General features: G+C 39.5%; 1 protein-coding gene across 6 annotated transcripts in view; it reads left to right on the forward strand.

The window, feature by feature from the left end:
• Positions 1–25794, forward strand: part of wwp2 (WW domain containing E3 ubiquitin protein ligase 2) — a 174563-nt gene that overhangs the window by 142782 nt on the left and 5987 nt on the right. For all 6 annotated transcript variants that reach the window (XM_059993114.1, XM_059993115.1, XM_059993113.1 and 3 more), the window contains 9 exons: positions 1797–1868; positions 4282–4370; positions 6835–6994; positions 10432–10565; positions 10848–10988; positions 11532–11652; positions 17483–17587; positions 19492–19588; positions 19913–19985. In XM_059993114.1, coding sequence (XP_059849097.1) covers positions 1797–1868; positions 4282–4370; positions 6835–6994; positions 10432–10565; positions 10848–10988; positions 11532–11652; positions 17483–17587; positions 19492–19588; positions 19913–19985 — 992 coding nt within the window. The remainder of the gene's footprint in view (positions 1–1796; positions 1869–4281; positions 4371–6834; positions 6995–10431; positions 10566–10847; positions 10989–11531; positions 11653–17482; positions 17588–19491; positions 19589–19912; positions 19986–25794) is intronic.

Raw genomic sequence — 25794 nt, forward strand, 5'->3', positions numbered from 1 at the left:
CTATCACAAGAGGACACAGTTTAAGCTGCTTGGAAGTAAGTACAGAGGAGATGTCATGGGTAAGTTTTTTACGCAGAAAGTGGTGAGTGTGTAGAATGGGCTGCTGGCAACAGTGGTGGAGGCGGATACAATAGGGTCTTTTAAGAGACTCCTGGATAGGGACATGGAGCTTAGAAAAATAGAGGGCTATGGGTAAGCCTAAGTAATTCCTAAAGTAAGTACATGTTTGGCACAACATTGTGGGCCGAAGGGCCTGTATTGTGCTGTAGGTTTTCTATGTTTCTAAGCTACTGAGATAGACCAGAGAACATGGCAGTGTACAGCACAGCACCAGGGAACAGGCTCTTTGGCCCACTGTCTGCACTTAATCACGATGCCGGTCTAACTAATCCTATCCAGCTGTACACAATCTGTATCCCTCTGTTCCCTGCCTGCTCAATGTCTGTCTAAATATCTCCTAAACCTGCATTTGCTTCTACCACTTCCTCTGGAAGTGTGTTACAGATATCTACCACGCGCTGTGTGAAACAAAACCTGTCTTGCATATCTCCTTTAAACTTTACCCCATGACTTTAAGTTTGCAACCCCTAGTGTATGACATTTCCACCATGCTTAAAGGACTCTGAATATCTGCCCTATCTATGTCTGTGTCATATTATGAACTTCAATCAGGTTGCCTCTCAGCAGCCAGTTCTCCAGAGAAAACAACCCAAATTTGTCCAATCTCTCCTTGATGTCTTATTTACATTTACCAATGTATTACAGCTTACGAGATGGAAATCTCAGTTTCCTTTTATCTTATAAATAAACCCTTGGTTTTAAGTAATGCAAAAGAGCAAGTTGGGGATGAGTTTGCCTCATCTGCTGGTTTGGCCAATACCTCACTTCCAGCTGTGACATTGGAAATGAGACCACAAATGTATTAGTGTCGCTTCAAAATACTGATCATGGTAGGTGTATGTGGCATTTTAAATACAAGTATAATGTTAAAAAATGTTTCTTTGCAATAGTTTTTTTTTCTACATCTTTATAAGGGATATGATAAACTTCTCACATGGCTGAACAAGATCCTTTACATAGTTAAAGATAAGTCGAACACCAATTTTTTAAGGTGCACTTGTCATAAATAAAACTTATTAAAATCTTTTTAGTGGTTTTGGTTACATTGTACCTTGTCAGTTCAATATGCAGAGAGTTCATACGTTAAGATTTTGGCATTGTCTACTACAATGGTACAAAATTGACAACTCTTTTGGCACTTTTGAAAGCAAATGAGCATCAGGGCCTGACTGTTGTATTTCTGGTGGAAGAGCTTGCTACTTTTAGTAGAGTTCTGCACAGCTAGTTAGGACCCGTCTGGTGTGCCTGTTACGAAGATATGTCAGAGCTTCTGACTGACACCTTCGGGGATGACCAGAGTGTCCCTAGTTTTATGTTGTTTGCTATGTGGTATATAAATAAATTACTGCATTTACATTGAGTTACTGATACTGGCCAATTGACGTGGACCTCTACTCTCAGCTAAAGACAGTGCCTCTGGGCTGATGAGTATTCAAAAAGAAGACAGTGAAACATTGGATAAAAGCAGTATGTACTAGATGTGTCAGGTTGGCTAGTTGATCGTCATCTGTCCCAAAGAAGTGCTGCGAAGAATTTGGGTGCAGGAATTTCAGTTGAAGACTGGCATGCTGCTCCCAGAGACAGGTTCAACAGAACGGTTTATTGTATGCTATCAGCATGGAATTTTTATGGTTTAATTAATGTATCTTTGATAAGTGTTATTTGTTTTTTTTCAGTCTAATGCATTACCAAGTCATGTTAAAATCAGTGTCTCCAGGCAAACTTTATTTGAGGATTCCTTTCAACAGGTAACAAACTGTTTTAAGTATCAAAATCTGATATTGAAGGGTTCATACAAAATTAAATATGGGAATCTGTTTCTTACAAGTATCTTAAAATCATCAACATGTACAACACGCTGGAGGAACTCAGCAGCTCGGGCAGCATCAGTGGAAACGACCTGCTGAGTTCCTCCAGTGTGTTGTACGTGTTGATTTGACCACAACATCTGCAGTGTACTTTGTGTTTACCTTGAAATTAGCTTGTTGGTTATTTTATTGTTGTGTATTTGAAAGTACAAAGGTACACTTGAATAGAATAGACTAACAGATTTAACCAGCCTCAAATAACACACACAAAATGCTGGTGGAACACAGCAGGCCAGGCAGCATCTATAAGGAGAAGCACTGTTGACGTTTCAGGCCGAGACCCTTCGTCAGGACTAACTGAAAGGAAAGATAGTAAGAGATTTGAGAGTGGGGGGAGAGGGGAATGCGAAATGATAGGAGAAGACCGGAGGGGGTGGGATGAAGCTAAGAGCTGGAAAATGATTGGTGAAAGTGATACCGAGCTGGAGAAGGGAAAGGATCATGGGACAGGAGGCCTCGGGAGAAAGAAAGCGGTGGCGGGGTGGCGGGAAAGCACCAAAGGGAGATGGAGAACAGGCAAACAACTAAATATGACAGGGATGGGGTAAGAAGGGGAGGAGGGGCATTAACGGAAGTTAGAGAAGTCAATGTTCATGCCATCAGGTTGGAGGCTACCCAGTTGGTATATAAGGTGTTGTTCCTCCAACCTGAGTTTGGATTCATTTTGACAGTAGAGGAGGCCATGGATAGACATATCAGAATGGGAATGGGACGTGGAATTAAAATGTGTGGCCAGTGAGAGATCCTGCTTTTTCTGGCGGACCGAGCGTAGGTGTTCAGCGAAACGGTCTCCCAGTCTGTGTCGGGTCTCACCAATATATAAAAGGCTACACTGGGAGCACCGGATGCAGTATACCACACCAGCCGACTCACAGGTGAAGTGTCGCCTCACCTGGAAGGACTGTCTGGGGCCCTGAATGGTGGTGAGGGAGGAAGTGTAAGGGTAGGTGTAGCACTTGTTCCGTTTACAAGGATAAGTGCCAGGAGGGAGATCGGTGGGAAGGGGTGGGGGGGGGGAGATGAGTGGACAAGGGAGTCGCGTAGGGAGCGATCCCTGCGGAAAGCAGAAAGGGGGGAAAGGGAAAGATGTGCTTGGTAGTGGGATCCCATTGGAGGTGGCGGAAGTTACGGAGAATTATACGTTGGACCTGGAGGCTGGTGGGGTGGTAGGCGAGGACAAGGGGAACCCTATCCCGAGTGGGGTGGTAGGTGGATGGGGTGAGAGCAGATGTGCAGGAAATGGGAGAGAGCAGAGTTGATGGTGGAAGAAGGGAAGCCCCTTTGTTTAAAAAAGGAAGTCATCTCCTTTGTCCTGGAAAGAAAAGCCTCATCCTGAGAGCAGATGTGGCAGAGATGGAGAAATTGTGAGAAGGGGATAGCATTTTTGCAAGAGACAGGGTGGGAAGAGGAATAGTCCAGGTAGCTGTGAGAGTCTGTAGGCTTATAGTATATATCAGTAGATAAGCCGTCTCCAGAGATGGAGACAGAAAGATCAAGAAAGAATAACCAGCCTCATCTCACCACCGCCTATACATCTGGTGACCATTACAATGATGAGATTACAGCCACTTGAAACAGCTAGGTCACATAAGGAGCCATTGAATAAAAGATGTTGTGTACCTGATATCGGAAAAGTTTGCCTTGCTCACCCAGAGGCTGACTAGAATTGCACGTATGTTTGAGGTAGCGACTACAATTGTATTTTAAAGTAAAGTGTTCAGATATGTTCCTTTAAATATGTAGTCTGAGAGAAGTTTCTTATACTATTTTCTTTTCGTCACATCTGGTTCAAGTTGGCTTATCAAAAATCTCTGTTTACTTTTAGCCATGGCTTGATTTCAACTGATGAAAACTGCCTGAAAATTTATGTTCTGGTTAACTCTTGCCAAGATAACTAGTACTCTCCTTACAATCTACAATTTAAGTTGTGCATTTTTACTTCATAGCCGTTCTACTCCCCTTTTTCATTGGGCTCAATAATACTCTTAACGTTAGGGAAAGAAATAATACCATTATTGTGTGGATGTGTAATCATGACTATATAATCATTATTATCATTCTTTATACAACATACTTTTAATAACATACAAAGCAGAAATGTGCATTCACTGAAAATTACACTTTTAGGTCTTCATTGGAAAATAGAATTCTTGAATTTAGATTAGACAAGAAATTGAAATTAAATTGCCACTCTTTTTGCATATTTATTGTACATAAAAGGTGACAGATAAAAGGTCCTGAAATTAATTTCTGAGCAATCTTTCATTTAATTAATAAATAATTTCCTCCGCAGATAATGAATATGAAGCCATATGACTTACGCCGACGATTGTACATAATAATGCGTGGAGAGGAGGGTTTGGATTATGGAGGTATAGCAAGGTGAGTAGTTCCAACAGCTGGGTAACATCTGCTCGCTGCCAACTGGGCACAGCTGGCATCACTTTCCCGTTGGACTAACAACGGGCTGCTTTTTTAAGGAATTATATGTCAATGGGTGAATAATTGAATTTCTACTGTATTGGAAAATAAGAATGCTTATAAGATGTGGAATGTTTACATAGCATGTTTAATTGTAATTCATACTCTTTGATTTCTGAAAATAAACTCTCAGTCATTGACATGATTATTTTATTAAGATATCGCCTCCTAATTAACTGTTTGTTGCTCCACTGTAAGTGTTGCATCAAAAAACAACAATTTTCATAACAGTGTATCAGTGATAGTGAATCTTATTCCGATTCATTATACCATACAATACAATATACTTTCCAAATTATAATAATTGCTGATAGATTTTAGATGTCTTGTTTTTGAATACACTGTATATTATTTTTATTTTGAAATTCCAAGGTGCATACTGAATTCTTGCTGGTGGTTTGTTGCATGAAACACTAATAAAATCATAATTAGAAGCTGCAATTAAAAGTAAAATATTAAAATTAAACACGACGAAATCTGCAGATGCTGGAAATTCAAGCAACATACACAAAATGCTGGTGGAACTCAGCAGGCCAGGCAGCATCTATAGGAAGAAGTACAGTTGACGTTTCGGGCCGAGACCCTTCGTCAGTTAGTCCTGACAAAGGGTCTCGGCCTGAAACGTCGACTGTACTTCTTCCTATAGATGCTGCCTGGCCTGCTGCATTCCACCGTCATTTTGTGTGTATATTAAAGTAAATGTTTTTTGATTTATTGTTTCTGTTATTTATTAATTTAAACTTGCTTATGTAAAGTGGTCGTCAAAAGAGAATTGTGCAGAATTCGATATGGTATGTTTTTCTTAACAGTGCAGCTTCTAATGTGAGCCACATTTCTGGGACTGCTTTTTATTTTACTTATATTTTCAAAGTTGCTATCTTTCTTGGTGGATGGAGTGCCTGTACTAGTTTGAGCCCCCGTCATCTCTTCATGCAGCCTCTTTCCTCTGTGACCTACCAGTGGTTTTACCCTATGGTAGGTTACGTCATGCTGTTCTACCACAGGGTAGAACCACGGACAGGCTGCTGAGAATCTTCCTGCATCCGTGGAACTCACTTGTCTTTATGCTGTGGTTCGTTGTTCCTCCATGATTTAACTGTGCTCAGCAGATAAGCTGTAACTCTATTCTTTTGACAGTAATGTGAAGCATGTGGATATATATATAAGGTCATCCTATCAGGAGATGAGCAGGATGGAAAATTTAATATTTGACAATTCTAACAGGTTTAAGATAAAAATAATTATTGTTGCAATCAAATCAGTTTTTAAGTTCTGTTAACCCTCTGAGAAATGGAAAGTGATTGTGTCCACTTTACATTTCGCCTGAAGCGGGTTATTTACCAAAGATAGCCTGTAAGGTGACTACCTTCCATGCCTCAGATTGATGCACTGTACACAAAACAATCTAATCTCTGGTCTTCCCTTCCATTGGCTGAGCTTGGAAACCTGACTAAATTGGGAATCTGTGTGAAACTCCTGCACAAATGAGCAGAAATGCAGCTTCACCAATGAACTTAATCATCTACTTTAAACCTGCATTAATTTTAATAAAACATATGCAGTGGTATTGAAGTGACATGCAGGTGGAAGACACTGAGTTCTAAAGTCAATATCAAGCCAGGTGATGGCACAAGAATTTACTTACTTAGTAATCCTACGTACATAAAATTATTCCTTTAAATATGGAGCCAAAGCACCAACACACCCTAATTTAATATTGAATTCTATCTAACTGAGGCATAGCTCAGGATATACAAAATGTGAAATTGGAAATTGGGGAGTTGATGCAGCATATAAAGAATGGGACTAATGTAAGGTTAGTGTAAATGGGTATCTCATGGTCAATGCAGTCTTGGTGGGCTGGATGATCTGTTTCCATCCTGTATCTCTCTGGAATTCCAAGGGTACTCTTCTGTGGTAAATTCAGACCTATCCTTAATGCAAAGAAAAATTTTTGCTGTGCATTTAAATATTTGTATCTGACATGGGAATTTGTGGTGCTTGCTGTTCACTGTCAGCTGTGAAAGTGGCTTTATGTATAATGGAGAGGGAGCTTTTAATTTGCTTATTATTTCTGCAATTGTACATAAGTTGGAGCAATTACTAGAGAACTCTGTCAGTTGAATTGCTGCAATATTAGACAAATCATTGTTTCTGAGTAAAGATATGGATAATGTGCAGTTTATATGTGTCAAAAAATAGAGAAGAGCTATTAATTTTTGGATGCAGAAGGAACAATGAGTGGTGAAAAACAATTTATGCAACTTTATTTTAATATTTGGATATCAAAGAATAAGTTCTGCTTTTGGCACAATTTTAGTTGATTTTTCAGCATTTATTATTGGAGTTTATTATTGTTCCATAGAGAATGGTTTTTCCTGCTTTCCCATGAAGTTCTCAATCCAATGTACTGCTTGTTTGAATATGCTGGAAAAAACAACTACTGTTTGCAGATAAACCCTGCATCATCAATTAATCCAGATCACCTGACCTATTTCCGTTTTATTGGGAGGTTTATAGCAATGGTAAGTCCTGTGAAATAAGTAACTAAAATCTAGTACAAATATATGCCTATGCTCAAAATAACATGCATAGAACTTGTATGTTTTGATAGTTTGGAAACAGAAAGTGGAACCTCTGTAGTGACGTTTATGTTTTAAGAACACCCCCCAATATATTGCAACCAATTGGGTACTTTTATAGCACAGTTGTAATGTTTAAAAATTAAGTAGCAATTTCTGCACTGCATAGCACTGGTGAACTAGATTTTGTTAGTAGTTAAATAGTTCAAATGTAGATGGGGATCCTTCAATTACCTCTTTGGTCTTCAGGTAACGCCAAGGATTATTTTGGTCCAAAGAAATAAATTAGCAAAATAACAGTATAGATTAGAACAATATAGATTAACAGAATAGATTATTTATCAAATTCCTGAGTGAGGTTTGAATCCACATCCTTAATTTTCAGGTGAGATAATACCATGGAGCTGGGAATCACATACATGCCTTCCAGCACAAGCACTATAGTTGTATTGCAAATGAACTGGACTAATCTTTCTATGCTTTTCCCTCGTCAAGAATGTGTCCAATGACAGGCTTCCTGCAACAAAGTTGAAGTTGCAAGTTACTGTGAATGTTGCCTTCCACTTTACCTGTCTTCAGTCCCTTCCATGGTGAACTATACGAACATTGTTTCTTAAATACCAAATTTATTAAGGAGTATGCTTAGACTGTAATGATTTCATTTGGTGTTATCCCTAATTATTTTAATCAATCCTCTGATTCTTCAAGTACATTACTGATCCCCATTTATTGTTATACCAAACCATATATCTCTAGACATACTTTGCCTTACTTTACAAAGTTATGTTTTGTAATGTATTTCTCTTGTAAACTATTTATGGGGAACACTGCTGCCACAATGTTATGTGAATGGTGAGATTGTCTTTATCCTGGGACTGTGATTGAAATAGTTTGTTCAAAAGCCCGAAGCATCATGCTTGCATAAATGCTTTTTCAGTTTACCAATGAACTTTACAAGTTTACTCATCATCTCTTTCCTCTATATTTTATATTCTTGAATTGAATTGTCTTTATTTCTTACATCCTTCACATACATGAGGAGTAAAAATCTTTACATTACGTCTCCATATAAACGTGCAATGTGCAATTTATAGTAATTTGTAATAAATGGTATGTACAACAGGACAGTCAATATAACCTAAAATTACAATTGTATCAGCGTGAATTAATCAGTCTAATGGCCTAGTGGAAGAAGCTACCCCGGAGCTGTGGTATAATTTCCCAGATGGTAGCAGCTGGAATAGTTTGTGGTTGGGGTGACTCGGGTCCCCAATGATCCTTCGGGCCCTTTTTACACACCTGTCACTGTAAATGTCCTGAATTATGAGAAGTTCACTTCTACAGATGCGCTGGGCTGTCTGCACCACTCTCTGCAGAATCCTGCTACTGAGGGAAGTACAGTTCCCATACCAGGCAGTGATGCAGCCAGTCAGGATGTTCTTAATTGTGCCCCTGCAGCAAGTCCTTGGGATCTGGGGACTTGTGCCAAATTTTCTTCAACTGTCTGAGGTGAAAGAGGCACTGTTGTGCTTTTCTCACCACACAGCCAGTATGTACAGACCTCGTGAGATCGTTGGTGATGTGTATGCTAAGGAACTTAAAGCTGTTCACCCTGTCAACCCCAGATTCATTGATGTCGATAGGGGATAGCCTGTATCCATTCCTCCTGTAATCCACAACCAGCTCCTTTGTTTTTGTGACATTGAAGGAGAGGTTGTTTTCTTAACACCACAGTGTCAGGGTGATGACTTCTTCTCTGTCGGCTGCCTCATTATTATTTGAGATAAGGCCAATCAATGTAGTATTGTCAGCAAATTTAATTAACAGATTAGAGCTGTGGGTGGTGACACAGTCATGGCTATACAGAGAGTAAAGGAAGGGGCTTAGTTCACAGCCCTGAGGGCACCTGTGTTGAGGGTCTGAGGGGCCGAAGTGAGGGAGCCCACTCTTAACACCTGCTGGCCATCTGACAGAAAGTCCAAGATTGATCTGCACGAGGCAGGGTGAAGGCTGAGGTCTCTGAGCTTCTTGTCAAGCCTGGAGGGAATTATGGTGTTGAATGTTGAACTGTTGTCCAAGAACATCACATAAGCATCCTTCTTCTCCAGGTGTGTAAGGACGGTGTGCAGAGCTGTGGCTATTGCATCATCTGTCAGTCGGTTGGGTTGGTAGGTGAATTGTAGGGGGTCCAGTGTGGGTGGTGGCAAGCTGCAGATGTAGTCCTTGACCAATGTCTCAAGGCATTTATTTATTGTTGAGGTGAGTGCAACAGGATGCCAGTCATTCAGACATGTTACCTTGGTCTTTTTCGGTACAGGAACAATGGTGGATGTTTTGAAGCAGGAGGGCACTCTACGCTGGGAGAGGGAGAGATTGAAAATGTCTGTAAACACACCTGCCAGTTGTGGTGTGCACGTCTTGAGTACCCAATCTGGGATGCTGTCTGGTCCTGCAGCCTTGTGACTGTCCACACTTTGGAAACACCTGTGTACCTCAGCCTCAGAGATGACCAAGGTGCAGGTCGCTTCGGTGCTCTCCTCGGGGGCTCAGGGTTGACAATGGCAAACCGAGAGTAAAAAAGATTTAGCTCATCTGGGAGAGAGGCAGCGATGTTGGCAGCACCACTGTGTTTAGCTTTGAAGTCTGCTGTGGTGTGCAGGCCTTGCCATAATACGTTAAAGGTGGAGAGATGTGTCTGAATCTTGTCCCTGTATTGTTGTTTTGCTGTATTGATGACTTTGCTTAGATTGTAGCTGCATTTCTTGAGTTCCTGTTGGTTACCGGCAATGAGCTAAGCCTATATGGACTTGTTATTTGACATGCACTACCGAATGAGCAGAAGATTTTAGCAGATAAATTTTGGGAAGACCACTCCATTCCATAGTCATTGTTTCAAACATTCTGTTCAGTTGTCTAAGCCTGAATCAGACATTTTAGAACCTAGTTGTCATATTTGATCTGAACACGAGCTTTTGACCATGTACACACCTGTACTTTGACCTCTATAATAATGCCTTCTCCAGCTTCACCCAGTTGCCAAAATCACCAAAACCATCATCCATGCCTTTATTACCAAAACACTCATCAATACTATCTGTCAACTCTATCTCTTTAAATGCTCCAACTCTATGATACCTTAATCTCCTCAATTCAGTTTTCTTAAAAATCCATGATTTTAGCCTCCCTATGATAATCTTAAATGTTTTCATCTGCCATCATCCTAGTCTCATGATATTGCAGCTTTGACTGCTGCATGAGGCAATCTCAGAAGGGTTCTGGGAACACTTGTTGGAAGCCCTAGTGGAAACTACTTTAAATGTTTTGCACTTCTCTTTGACCAATATTATTTTTTAAAAATGACAGTTTTTGTTTTGTTCTAGGCACTTTACCATGGTAAATTTATTGATACAGGATTCACCTTGCCATTTTATAAAAGGATGTTGAATAAAAATCCCACCATGAAAGACTTGGAATCAATTGATCCAGAATTCTACAACTCTCTGCTGTGGATCAAGTAAATATTTGATATTATTAAGCTTTTATGTGAACAAACAAACCAGTTGATTGTAAAATTACTGAAATACTATGTTTTCATATACCATAAAATTTACTGAAATTATTAGAATATTGTTTTTCTGTTTTGATTGTTATGGGAAAATATATCTGGATATAATTTTACAGAGGGCAGGGTAATGCAAAAATTGTAATTGAGGAAACAGGAAATCAATATGGTATTGAGGGGATAGAAATCCTTGTGCTGTTTTTTTTAAATCCATTTAATATTTTTCTCTTTCAGGGAAAACAATATAGAAGAGTGCGGCTTAGAACTGTATTTTGCACAGGATATGGAAATATTGGGGAAAGTAACAACTCATGAGCTGAAGAAAGATGGAGAAAATATTCTGGTCATTGAAGAGAATAAGGAGGAGTATATGAGGTTAACCATAATTATATATCTTGGATTTTAGTTTTGGAAATTATTTGTTTTTCATTTTTCTAGATCAGCAGGGAGAATTAAACTAGATACAATGTGAAATATGCTGAATTGAAAAAATACGTATTGCATCAAATCAGCATTATTTTAGTATAGTTTGGTTTCTTATCTGCCCGGCTTTTCTGTTAATCATTATATATTTGACTCAATTTTCTATATTACAGTCCAAAGAAAAGAATATAAATTAACAAAAGAGAAGAATATTAGGAATACCAAATTGGAAGCAAGCCAGCTGCAATGTCTTAAATGCCAATTTTTTGAAACAATGCGTTACTTCGTAAGATTTTCATAAAATCATGCCTGCTTCATTTTCCATCATGGCTATCTCCATGCCATTCCTTCCTTTGGCAGTGCAGCTGATTCCCATAAGTATAAAGCTGCTTATCAATCCACTGCTGCCAAGACCCATCAGTAGGCATGATTTGCCTTAGTCACTATCAAATATTTACAGGAACTCGTGTTCATTTGTGCTTGCTTTCGTGTTAGGTTGCTGACCGACTGGAGATTCACCCGTGGAGTTGAGGAACAAACCAAAGCTTTCTTGGATGGTTTCAATGAGGTGGTGCCTTTAGAATGGCTGCGGTATTTTGATGAAAAGGAACTAGAGGTAAAAGTCTACAGCTATACTCCCTTAATCTAATGTAAGATCAATGCAGTGGAAACCAATTAATCCAGCTGCGAAACAAACACTTGCTTCAATAGCTCTGTAGCAAATAAGCTTTAAAGGCAGCACTCAAATCCATGGAGCTGATGCTCTTATTTTTCACTCAGCAGCCCATTTGACAGTTTGAAAATTAAATTTTGCTTTCTATTTACTTCAATAGATTATTATATTTGAAGAGTTAAAGGATTCCTTATCTATTTGGATTTCTCTCTGAAGCAGACAGTTGTCCTCTATTTACAGATTGATTTGTATTGGACTGAATCTTTCTGTCTGAAAGTAACCACCAATGCTGAGCCGTACAGTGGAGGGAAGTCCTGGCCTTGATGCATTAACTGTTGACTTACAGAGCAACAGCTGTTCCAGGTGTAGTCTCAGAGTGGAATGCCGTCTTGCCATTCAGATCCTCTGCTTGGTTAGACCCAAGATCTGAGATCTCAGTAATTTCATTGGGGATTCTCTGTAGGTTAGAAAGCAAATTTACTTTAATTTGTTGTTTCTAATTGTCTGCTTTATAGAAAAAGAAAATAATAAATCTGTTTTAATTAACTTGATTAGTTTTCCAATGACCAGTCAGGAATGGGATGGTAAGTAGTGGCAACATTTGCACTCCAGAAGCGCAAGGCAGTAACAGTCTCCAAACAAAAGGAGAGTCAAGCCACCTACCGGTCACGCTCAGCAGCTTTATTGCCAGGTCCTTCAGCAGCATATTGAAGTGTGTCACCATTGACCAGGAAGTATACTGTGACTATAAGAGGAGATCAGAGTCTGGCTATTCTGAAAAGTGACACAACCCAACATCCCAAGGGCCTTCCGCTATTTGCAAGACAAAGTCAGAAGTTTGATGAATTACTCTTCTTGCCTGGTTGAGCGCAGTGTCAAGAAAACGTGGAACTCAGAACTATCCAGTACAAAGTAACACACAGAAGATGCTGGAAGAACTCAGCAGGGCAGGCAACATCGATGGAGAGGAATAAAGAGTTGATGTTTCAGCCCTAGACAAAGCAGACCTCTGGATTTGCATCCTTTCAACCAACTAAATGTTAATTCCCTCTACCACTATTACACAGTAGTTGCTGTGCATATAATTTACAAAATACACTGTAGTTGCTTGCCCAAATTACTCTGACACAACCTCATAAACTCTAGATCTCTACTACCTCCAAGAAGGGCAAGGTCAGTGGGTACCACTACCTACATGTTCCCCTCCAACTCTCTCAGCATTCTAACATGGAAATATATAACTGGTGCTTCATTGTTGCTAGCTCTAAATCGAGGAACTTTCAACCCAGCAGAACTGTGGGAGTACCTTAAATGTGAGGACCACTTGTTTAAGAAAGTGCTTCACCTAAGAGGCATTTAGGGTGAGCAATAAATAATGGTCTTGCCAGAAATCCCCTTATCCTGAAAAGGTATTTCAAAAAAATGAATAAACTGTTAAATTGAATGGATTACTCATGATAAACCTGGCCTCATAGAGTACTACAGCACAGAACCAGGCCCTTTGGCCCATCTGGTCCATGCCAAACCATTAAGATTCCTTGTCCCATCCACCTGCACCTGGACCATAGCCCTCCATATCTCTCCCATCCAGGTACCTATCCAGATTTCTCTTAGTGTTTGTTGAAATCGAATCCACATCCACCACTTCAGCTGGCAGCTCATTCCACCTTCTCACCACCCTCTGAGTGAAGAGATTTCTCCTCATATTCCCCTTAAACAATTCACCTTTCACCCTTAACCCATGACCTCAAGCCCTCGCCTCACCCAGACTCTGTGGTAAAAGCCTGTTTGCATTTCCCCTATTTTTGCACCTTATATTTTGGTATACCTCTGTCAAATCACCCTACATCTCCTTCGCTCTAGGGAATAAAGTTCTAAATTCTCTGGAACGTAACAGAATGAGGAGAGATTTGATAGATGTATCACAACTGCTATATTCCCTTTATCTAGTCCATCCCTTTACAATTTCTCTGAAACTTAACACAGATTTGTTTTTGCTTTCCCAGTCCCAGACAAAGGCATTTGACCTGTAATACTTGTTTCTATTTATGCAGATGTTACCTGACTTGTAGTGTATTCCACATTTTTGATTTTTATTATAAATAAATCAGCTGTTGAGTGAGGAATAAGATTGATATGAATAGTGGGACATACTATGTGTTATATGTTAATAGAAATACAGTCAGAAATTATTCCATTAAAGAGATTTCTAGCCCCTTCATATTTTTATACACCTTCTAATTAAGTATTCCTTCAACCTCTTCTGTTTGGAAAAAAACCACTCCTTGCTTATTCAGCCTTTCCTTGGCTTAAATGTTCGGGGTGAATGCCAGAAAATGAATAATGTGTTAATATTAAGGGTGAATGTCCATGGCGAAAAATAATCCTGACACAAAGGAATAAGAAGTATGTAGCTTTTGGCGTCTGTCCAATCGGTCAACGTAGTCCAGTTTATATATAATTGCTCCTGATGGGAGGAGTAGAGGGGTGGAAATGGTCTCAGGTACATTATAGACAAATTTTGCCTCTTGAAATGTGCAACATTCTCTTTGGATATTGAGGTATTCTCCCTCATTTACCTTCACCTAGAATTACTTTTGGAAAAAGCAGTTATACTAGCTTTGTTAGGGTATACTTTGTTAGTCAATTCAATTTGTCCATTACGTTGCTGGCATTTAGGGCCGCAATGAAGGTCCTCCATCTCTGGCAGTTTTCAGGGCAGCAGCTTCTTCTCGGTTTTCACCACTGTCAGTCATGCAAATTTTGGCTGGAGACTCAAGAACACATTCGCACTCAGATGTGGAAAGATTCTTAATTGCTGTTTCCATAACAATTTTGTTTTACCAGTCAGGGTTGTTAACCCTGAGTTGAATTCCTGAACCTGGAGGACTGGTGGACTGCTGTTGGTCTGGCCTCTCCCCTTTGACCAGTTTGGCATGGGTAACCCTACCAAGAGCCAAACAATAAAGCCCTGACTCCAGCCAACATAGCTGTCCAGGTCATTGAGGCATGCAAGCCTCCAAACCCAAGACAAGGTTGTGGTCCATTTGGAGGACTTCATTTGTATTTGATGATTTCATTTTGGATTTTCATCCAGATTAAGCCAGAACTTTCAACATAATGGGTGCTGAAGGCTAATGACAGCCACCACAATCCTAGGAAGTCCAAATGTAACACTGGTTAGTTTAAAAATGCATTTGAAGATTGGTTTCTTTCACCTTCTTAGTTTTCCATTCACCAGAAGTATACATTACTTGTTGACCTTTGAATTAAGGTCTGTATTTGTTTTGTATCATCAGATCTTAATTCACTTTAGCTGGGACTCTGCTTGGTAATGTTGCTAATGCTTTGGAATTCAGTGTAGCATTTCCTGGGCACTGTAAATAAATGAAGTGCAATTGATATCTTAATTTGCCATCTTTGAAAAGCTACGATTTTAATCCTAGAAATAACATTCCACGGATAAAGAATTTTAGCCCTCTGGTAATTTTTTTTTTCTCCATGTAAATGATGCGCATAAAAAAAGATAATATAGTTATTAAGTAGTGTACTTCCTGTACAGTATATTAAACTGAAAGATCAAGTCACTAATATGTGTTTATATATATTATATATAAATGTATATTATATGTTTATATATATTTACAAGAGCGGCACAGTAGTGTAGTGGTTAGCACAATGTACAGTACCACTGACCCGGGTTCAATTCCCGTTGCTGCCTGTAAGGAGTTTATACGTTCTCCCTGTGAAGGTGTGGGTTTCCTCCATAAACATTTCAATGCAGAGTTATTGTATTTAAGTGTAGATCCATTAGGCTGGAATTTTCTGTAGAGAGGCAACCTAGACATTGTATCTGGTAGTACACCTGTTCTATCAGTGCCTATTTATCACAGATCTTCTTCCAAATTAAATGATATACAGGTAGTCCCCGAGTTACAAACGTCCGACTTACGAGCAACTTGTACTTACGAACCAAGGAAGGAGAACGCCGTCCGCCATTTTAAGTCAGATTGTGACACTGTCCGCCATCTTAAGTTGTTACCGTTGAACTGTGTTGAGTGTTTAACTTTGTATTTGGCTTAAATTTTTCTTAGCAAGATTCACGCTGAACCTCCCCCCCCCCGCTGTTCCAGTCGGCTGGTGGCGCAGTGAGATCAGCGCTGGGCTCGAGAATGCCGGGTTGATGTTGATCCAGTGGCTCTCATACCATCTGTGTTAGGTTGATGTTGAGCTCGCAACTCGAGCTCGTAAAAAAAACACTGCCACCTCCAGTTTAAATTCCCACGCGGAATATTGTGAAGGATCAAATACCCAAACCCAGCACAGCCCCCACTTGTCCCATTTAACCTGTCTCAGTGCAGTGGTCCTTAGGACCCAGCGGAGCTCGGGACCCACTGTCCGCAGTGTTTCTGTTCCATTGATGGGAAGCGATCGCGATTGAAAATAACGTGGAAATAATAAAGCGTTTGGAAAGAAGTGAAATGCCATGGGTCATTGGAAAAGCATTAGGCTACAGTCAGTCAATGATGGAACAATTTTAAAGGATAACGGATGAAGTGAGAATAAAGGAGCATGCGAAAGGCCCTGCCCCAATGAAAGCTGCAATTATTACTAAGCAACACAGTGGTTTAATTATTGGAATACATACGTTTCTTAAGTGTTTTACATGCATAGAAAGGTAAAATATACTAAGACAAACGTTTGACTAACTGACGCTAAATAATACCGGATGTACTCGTTCCGACTTACGTACAAATCTGACTTAAAGACGGACTTAGGAACGGAGCTCGTACGTAACCCGGGGACTGCCTGTAGTCTAAGAAAATGTATAAATCTTTTAATAATGTGTGAACAAATCAGGCCCTGAAAAATCACCGAATTCATGCATGATTTAATTTTTAAGTGAAAATTTGAGGCACCTGATATTATTGGGTGTCCAGTTTCAGTTGACATCTTCCAGCTGGTGGAAAGCTCAGAGGACCTGGATCACTGACAAGGTTCATGTTGTCATGTGTATCTATGTACAAAAGCAGAGAAGAATCAAGCCTCGCAATTGTCAATAACAGTGCAGATCCAAGCAGTTCTTGTTTTCACTGTTAGTGGCACAGATAATCTGTGTGTTTCTTTTACTGAGGTATTTGTATGAAATGTTATTCAAATTAGATGATCTACATACTATTTTAAATCTTTTCCCTCATTCCTGGCTGTATCCACTTCTTGTTAAGATGATACGCTAATACATCCCATATATTATAGTTCCTTTTAGTTTTACGTTCCTCAGTTTAATTATAATACTGTTTTATTTTGTAGAATTTTCCCCTCATGTATTATTTGTTCTACCCTATAATTTTTTTTGTAATTAATGAATACATTCAAATCCCATCACCTTTACCTTTCCCACTTACTCTTTATTCAGAGCTTTTTGTTTACTTTCATATTGTGTTCCAAGCACAATCAATTTCCAAGTACACAATTTCCTCTTCTTGTGATTTTAAGATAAATCAGTATGTCGCATTTGAAACACCACCCCTATGTGTCCTGAAATGCTTAGTAGGTTGTTTGAATGAAATAGATATGATTAATGAGTTTCAGTTGTGCTAGAGTAAATAGTTATGTGTGTAGTTAAGCACAAGTAATACGAAAGTAGTTAGTCATTTTGTAATAAGTAAAATATATAAAGCTCAGAATGTTTAAATGCATGAAATCTTAGTACCATAACAATATCCAAGAGGTGGATATCATCAGAGGTGGCAATTTTTTTTCCTACCTACAGTTAATGCTATGTGGAATGCAAGAAATTGACTTAACTGACTGGCAGAAGAACACCATCTATCGCCATTACACGAAGAATAGCAAGTCAATCCAGTGGTTCTGGCAGGTGAGTTATCCTAACCATGTCAGACCAAAAAGGACTGAAAATTTATTTTGTATAGGCCAGTGTTAGAACAGCTGCTGGCCAGCTGTTTGTAAGGATCATCAAAGCAAGCTTATACTATCATAATTTATGTCTATGCCCTTTGTTGCTGAGGAATTTAGACAATTGAATTGTTCCACAATTTTCGCTCATTTTCCTGTGATACCAACTGACATCTCCTGAGCATCTTGTCTAAATATTCCATACAGATTTAACTTCCCTCAGTTGATTCTTTTCCCCACAGGTAGGCTGACCAGTTAGGCACATCTTTTAAACTGTTTAGTGGCAGCATGCAAATTTAAACCCAGAATATTAGAAAACCAGCAAACTTTGAGAGCAGCAACGTTTTTGAAGGACTACAGGAGAGCAGTACAATATGAGATTTGGGATTGTGTAGCAAATTAAATATCAACTCAAAAATTAGTAAAAATGTAAAGACGTGCCCCAAAAGGAATATTGTACTTCATGAAACACAATATCAGCTAATGGTTATATTTCAGAGAAACTAGCTGCAAACATAAATGAAGCTTATTTATTTTGGAATCCTTGCACAGAGTGGTTGCTTTGTGTATTAATTGGCAAGTCCATAACTTCCCAGATCACAGGGATAATGTTAAACAGTCTGTTGTTTATGTTTTCAGCATACAGCCAACCTAAATACTATTCTGAAAGAATGATTAATGAATAAATTGTTCTTAATTTTTAAATTACACTCATTTGCCCTATATCAGTACATTATCAATAGGTAATGCATTTTGAAAATTGCAATTCCGGACATTACAGATGCCAGTGTGGAGTGGGATTGTGGGGGCGGGGGTGTAGATCAGAATTCCACATAAGTTGCTTAATTATCTCACACAATATCTTCGGGTAGGATTTGAGTTTAAATGTTTCTTATGCTGTTAATCTGCTTTTACATTTGAATGATCCATTTACTAAAAGAGAATCATGATTCAAATATTTATTTTTTTTATCAGATTTCAGAAAAGATTTGTGATTATTTTGCCAGGACTAGAGGGCCTCTGTTATAGGAAGAGTTTGGTCAGGTTAGATCTTTAGTCCTTGGAATAGAGGGGAATAAGTGGTGACCTTATAGAAGTGTTTAAAATTAGCGGAGACATAGATAATGTGGAAGCTAACAGTCCTTTTGCCAGGAGTGGTGTGTATATGGAATGAGCTGCAAGAGGAAGAGTTTAGGGAAGAGGTTTTTTTTTCTCTTTTATTTTAAAATAAAATGATCTTACTCTCTAGAGGGAATATTTCTTTAATTTTCTTTGGAAACTAGATTTATTGCACTTTATGCTTATGTACCTGGTTATTTTCATAACCCTAGAAGCTTTCAACAGAACTCAAAAGAATTATCTTAGGTATGCAATAATTAAAGAATTGTTGTAACATTTATAAGATTGGGAACATAATTCTAACTATTTGCTTTTTAATCTAATTAAATTAAAGTGAAAATAACAAGTTATAAATTGAGGAAGACGGTTATTTTTCTATCGCTGTTTAGTGTTTGGAACTGTGGCTGAATGTCACATCTTGACAAAGTCTTAAGCTTAATTTAGATATTATAGATCAGTTACTTCAGCACAGATTTGTAATTGACCTTTAAAATAAAAAAGTAAACTGCAGATGCTGGAAAACCTGAAATAAAATTAGCTGGACCAGGCTGCATCAAGTACCATTTTCTGTTTTTTGTATGACCTTGATAAAATTTCAAGTGGGACTTGCCCAGCATCATTAGGTAAAGATCTTTCAAAACCTCTGGTGATAAAATGCAAATAGGGATAATAATTATGCAGATAACTTGCTATGAATATGAAGCTATTATTGAATATGTGTGGTTACCTCCATCCATTGTTGATCAGGTTGTAAAAGACATGGACAATGAGAAAAGGATCAGATTGTTGCAGTTTGTCACTGGCACATGTCGCCTGCCGGTTGGGGGCTTTGCTGAGTTAATAGGTAAGAAATTAGGTTACAGTTTCCAGTTCTACTTTATGTTTAAAAAAAATACAAAACAATATTGTTATCAGTGGCCCTACATCAAGATTGTAACCTTCCGACTTCTTATCTCAATTTTTATTATATTAAGACATTTAGTACTCTTTGTTCATTTAATACGCCAATAACCTGGGTTTTAAATTGAGCTCTGCTGGTGTCTTGTGTTGGTACAGCCATGACTTAGACTTAGTCGGGATTCAAGCAAAGTAAATGTGTCTTTGATAATCTGACATTGAAATACGTTGATACAATTATGATGTTCATATAACATGTATTTTACTTCAGGGAGCAATGGGCCTCAAAAATTCTGCATCGATAAGGTTGGGAAGGATAGTTGGCTTCCAAGAAGTCACACTTGGTAAGTAATATTGAAATGATCTTGAGAAATATTTTAATGGATGGTAAGATTGTTTGACAATGCACATCCTAATAAAATAAAACATAATCTTACGGTTTATTTGGTGAACTGGATTGCTGTGTCAAATTTATCCATCAATGAGCTGTTTGTGGAGGCATTAATATATCTCACCACAACAGTAGTGGAAACACCATCACTGACTGAATTTGCAGAGTCTTGAAGAACAGAAATGCCAGAATTGGTCTTTGTCAATTAGTAAGTTAACTATCATAGAACATAGAATAGTAGAGCACAGTACAGGAACCTTTTGCCTACTGTATATTGACTGTCGATTGTACTCCACAATCAATGTAACCCTTCCCTCCTTTTCCCTTAAATCCATGTGCCTATCTAATTATCTTGTAAATGTCCTGATTGCATCAGCCTCTATCATCTCTGCCAGCAGTGTATTCCAGGCAGCCACCACACTCTGTGGAAGAAATAAATAAGTAAAACTGATCTCTGACATCTTCCCTAAACTTTCCTCCACTCACTTTAAATTGACGTCCTCTGGAGTTGTCCATGGCTACTCTGGGGAGAAAGGTACTGGCTGCCTCTTATATACCTCATATACACCTCTATGAAGTTACCTCTCATCCTTTGCTGCAGAGAGAAAAACACTAGTTCACTCAACCTTTCCTTATAAGACATTCTCTAACCCAAGCAGCGTCCTGGTAAATCCTCTCTAAAGCTTACATATCCTTCTTATTATGAGGGGACCAGAACTGATCACAATATTATAATTGTGGTCTAATCAGAGTTTTATAGAGCTGCAGCATTACCTCGCAGCTCTTGAACTTAGTCCCCTGACTAATGAAAGCCAGCACACCATACACCTTCCTAAACACCCTATCAAGTTGTGTGACAACTTTGAAGGATCTGTGGACTTGGACCCCAAAATCTCTATGTTCCTCCAAACTGCTAAAAATGCTTTTATTAACCTTGTACTCTGCCTTTGCATCCTCTCTATATTCCAATGTAACCTATGACAGCTGTACAGTCCACACTACCACCAACCTTCAGGAGAATTTCCAACTAACCTTCATCTTCCACTTCCTTATCCAAGTAATTTATATAAATTACAAAGAGATGGGGGTCAAGAAGATACCCTGTGGAACACCATTATACATCAGGCAGACTACACTCCATCTACTTCCACCCTCTGCCTTCTGTGGGCAAGGCAATTCTGAATCCAAGCAACCAAGTTTCCATGCATCGTTGAGAACATCGTTGCTTACTGAAATCCATATGCACCAATTACGACACTCTTACTTCATCAATTTGTTTCATCACCTTCTCAAAAAACTCAAACCAGGTTTGTGTGGCATGACCAGCCCTCACAAAGCCATGATGACTATCCCTAATCAGACTATGCTTTTCAAAATGCTTGCAATTCCTGTCACTAAGAATCTTCTGCATTAGTTTGCCCATCACTGACGTAAGACTCACTGGCCTTTATTTCTTAATATTATCCCTAATACCTTTCTTGAACAAAGGAATACATTTGCCATCTCCCAATCCTCTAGTACCACTTCTGTGGCTAGGAGGATGCAAAGATCAATTGTCAGATCCCAGCAATCTCTTCCTTTACTTCCCTTAGTAACTGGGGTGGATTCCAACCAGTCCCAGAGATTTTCCTATCCTAACTACTTCTTCCTTAACCTTGACAAAATCCAGCACAGTAGATTATTCTACGATGACCTCTTATTGGTCAAGGTTCTTCTCCTTGATATACACTGAAGGACCCTTACCCACCATCTCCTCCACCTCCAGACACATAATGCCCCTTTATCCCTGAGAGGTCCTACCTTTATTCCAGTCATCCTCCTGTCCTTCATGTATGCATAGAATGCCTGTTGTTTTCTATAATCCTACAAGCCAGGGCCTTCTCATGATCCTTCTAGCTCTACTTAGTTCTTTCATAAGCTTCTTCCTGACTACCTTTTCTGATTTTTGTGTCCTAAACCTTAAGTGTGCCCCCCTTCTTCTTCTTTGCTAAATGTTCCGCCTCTTTTGTCAACCATGTTTTCTTCATTGTCCCATCTTTTCCCTATGTCAGTGGGACAGTGCTGTACAGAATCCCATGCAAATATTCCCAACTTCCATATTTGCATTGTACATTTCCCTGAGTGTATCTGTTCCCAATTTACACTCCCAAGTTCTTGTGTAATATGGATATTGGGTGCAAGTTGAATAGGGAGTTAACATTGGCATGTGTCAAAGGTAATGTCGCAGTAGTTATGGGGGATTTCAACACACAGGTGAACTGGGAGAATCAGGTTGGTGCTGGACCCCAGGATAGGGAGTTTGTAGAGTGCCTACGGGATGCATTCTTGGAACAGCTTGTACGAGAGCTGACCAGGGACAAGGCTATTCTGGATTTAGTGTTGTGTAATGAACAGGATTTGATATGCGATCTTGAAGTAAAGGAGCCATTAGGAGGTAGTGACCATAATATGACAAGTTTTAATCTGCAATTTGAGAAGGATAAGGGTAGATCGGAGGAGTCAGTGTTGCAGTTGAACAAAGGAGGCTATGGAGCCATGAGGGAGGAGCTGGCCAAAGTTAAATGGACAGATATCCTAGCAGAAAAAACAGTGGAACAGCAATGGCAGGTATTCTTGGGAATAATGCACAAGGTGCAAAATCAGTTCATCCCCCAGAGAAGGAAGGATTCAAAGGAGGGAAAGGGGCCACAGTGGTTGACAAAGGAAGTCAGAGATTGCATAGCATTAAAAAAAAAGTATGACAGAGCTAAGGTGAGTGGGAAGACAGATGATTGGGAAATTTTTAAGGAACAACAGAACTTAACTAAAAAGGCAATACAGGGAGAAAAGATGAGGTACGAATGCAAGCTAGCCAGGAATATAAAGGAGGATAGCAAAGGCTTTTTTAGGTATGTGAAGAGAAAGAAGATAGTTAAGAACAATGTTGGGCCCTTGAAGAATGAATTGAGTGAAATTGTTATGGGAAACAGAGAAATGGCAGAAGAATTTAATAAGTACTTTAGATTTGTCTTCACTAGGGAAGACACAAGCAATCTCCCAGATGTATGGATGGGCCAAGGACATAGGGTGACAGAGGAAATGAAACAGATTGACATTAGGAAGGAAACGGTGATGAGTAGACTGATGGGACTGAAGGCTAACAAGCCCCCAGGTCCAGATGGTCTGCATCCTAGGGTACTAAAGCAGGTGGCTCTGGAAATTGCGGATGCATTGGTAATCATTTTCCAACGTTCCTTAGATTCAGGATCAGTTCCTGATGATTGGAGAATGCCTAATGTTATCCCACTTTTTAAGAAAGGAGGGAGGGAGAAAACAGAGAACTATCGTCCTGTCAGTCTAACATCAGTAGTGGGGAAGATGCTAGAGTCTATTATTAAAGATGAAATAGTGGCATATCTAGATAGCAGTGATAGGATTGGGCCGAGCCAGCATGGATTTACCAAGGGCAAATCATGCTTGACTAATCTATTGGAGTTTTTCGAGGATGTAACCAGGAAGTTACACAAGGGAGATCCAGCGGATGTAGTATACCTCGATTTTCAGAAGGCATTTGATAAGGTCCCACATAGGAGATTGGTGGGTAAAATCAGAGCTCATGGCATTGGGGGGAAGATATTGACATGGATAGAAAACTGGTTGGCAGATAGAAAGCAAAGGGTAGCGGTGAATGGGTGTTTCTTGGAATGGCAGGTGGTGACTAGTGGGGTGCCACAGGGCTCGGTACCACAGCTGTTTACGATTTACATCAACGATTTAGATGAAGGCATTGAGAATAACATCAGCAAATTTGCTGATGATACTAAGCTGGGTGGGAGTGTGACATGTTTTGAGGATGTTAGGAGAATTCAGAGTGACTTGGATAAGCTGGGTGAGTGGGCAGATACTTGGCAGATGACGTTTAATGTGAATAAGTGTGAGGTTATCCACTTTGGGAGAAAGAACAGGAAGGCAGATTATTATCTGAACGGTGTAGAGTTAGGTAAGGGAGAAATACAAAGAGATCTAGGAGTCCTTGCTCATCAGTCACTGAAGGTGAATGAGCAAGTGCAGCAGGCAGTGAAGAAGGCTAATGGAATGTTGGCCTTTATTACAAAGGGAATTGAGTACAAGAGCAAGAAAATCCTTTTGCATTTGTACAGGGCCCTGGTGAGACCACACCTGGAGTATTGTGTTCAGTTTTGGTCTCCAGGGTTAAGGAAGGACATCCTGGCTGTAGAGGAAGTACAGCGTAGATTCACAATGTTAATTCCTGGGATGTCTGAACTGTCTTACGCAGAGAGGTTAGAGAGACTGGGCTTGTACAAGCTGGAATTAAGGAGATTGAGAGGGGCTCTGATTGCAACATATAAGATTATTAAGGAATTGGACAAGATAGAGGCAGAAAATATGTTCCAGATGCTGGGAGAGTCCAGTACCAGAGGGCATGGTTTAAGAATAAGGGGTAGGTCATTTAGGACAGAGTTAAGGAAAAACTTCTTCTCCCAGAGAGTTGTGGGGGTGTGGAATGCACTCAGAAGGCAGTGGAGGCAAATTCTCTGGATGCTTTCAAGAAGGAGCTAGATAGGTATCTTACGGATAGGGGAATCCAGGGATATGGGGACAAGGCAGGAACCGGGTATTGATAGTAGATGATCAGCCATGATCTCAGAATGGCGGTGCAGGCTCGAAGGTCTACTTCTGCAACTATTGTCTATTGTAATACTGTACCATTGTAATTAACCCTGCCCCCAATTAAATACTTTTCTATATTGCTTGTTCCTGTCCTTTTTGTACAAGGCTATGCTAAGGTCAAGGAGTGTGGTCACAGGTTCCAAAATATTTATCCATCGAGAGTTCAGTCACGTGACCAGATACACTGCCTAGTACTAGATCCATAATGGCCTCTTCTCTAGTTCTGTCAGCAGACATTTTCAGGAACACTTTGTGGATATATATATAAAATTCTGTCCCATCTAAACCTTTTGCATTAAGGAGGTGTCCAATCTTATTCTTAATGCTTCTTGCATTAGAGTAAACACACTTCAGCCCATCCAACTGGCTGTATTTATACCCTATCCACTGCCAATTCTTCCTCACAATCTCTGCACATTGCATCTATCTTTACACCAACTGCTCCATCATCTGACCTGACACTCTGGTTCCCACCCTCTTACTTTAAACCCTCCCCGATAGCTCTTGCAAGCATCCCCATGAGGGTAGGGCATTGGTCCCTCCCAAGTTAAGAAGGGATTCTTCTGTTCTATGTTAAGGAATTGAGCTGATAGGTACATGCTAAGTGGAACTTGGTACAAAGAGCAATATGAGCGATATAGTTTTCAATGAGCTGAAGTTTATAGAGTTTAGAACTGAAAATTGACCGATAAAACTTTGAAACAGTCATGTTTGGAGGCAGGTAATGCAAACAGAGGGTTTCTGTAAATGGTGATCTATGCTAAGAAATGGAAGCAGATCTCGTGATGGGAAAGAAATAGAATGGAAAGCACAGATCAGTTTAACTAGACTGCAAACTGTCGAAGTGGCAATGAAAATTACCAGTCTGTAGTTCAGGATTTTAGTACTTTAGTTTCTCGTGTAGATATTCAACACAGGGTATGGACTAAAAGGAAATATTCCAGTCATTCAATTGGAACTGACAGTGAGTTCCATTGTTTTGTAATATTTATAAATTCTGTAGATTGTACTAAAATGTTGCTATTTCAAACTAAGTATGTCTAAGTTTAACACAGTAGTGCATGCATTTGATGTACAGCTGCTTCTTAAAG

Source organism: Hypanus sabinus, chromosome 17 (genome assembly GCF_030144855.1).
Source record: "Hypanus sabinus isolate sHypSab1 chromosome 17, sHypSab1.hap1, whole genome shotgun sequence".
NCBI classification, from domain to species: Eukaryota; Metazoa; Chordata; class Chondrichthyes; order Myliobatiformes; family Dasyatidae; genus Hypanus; species Hypanus sabinus.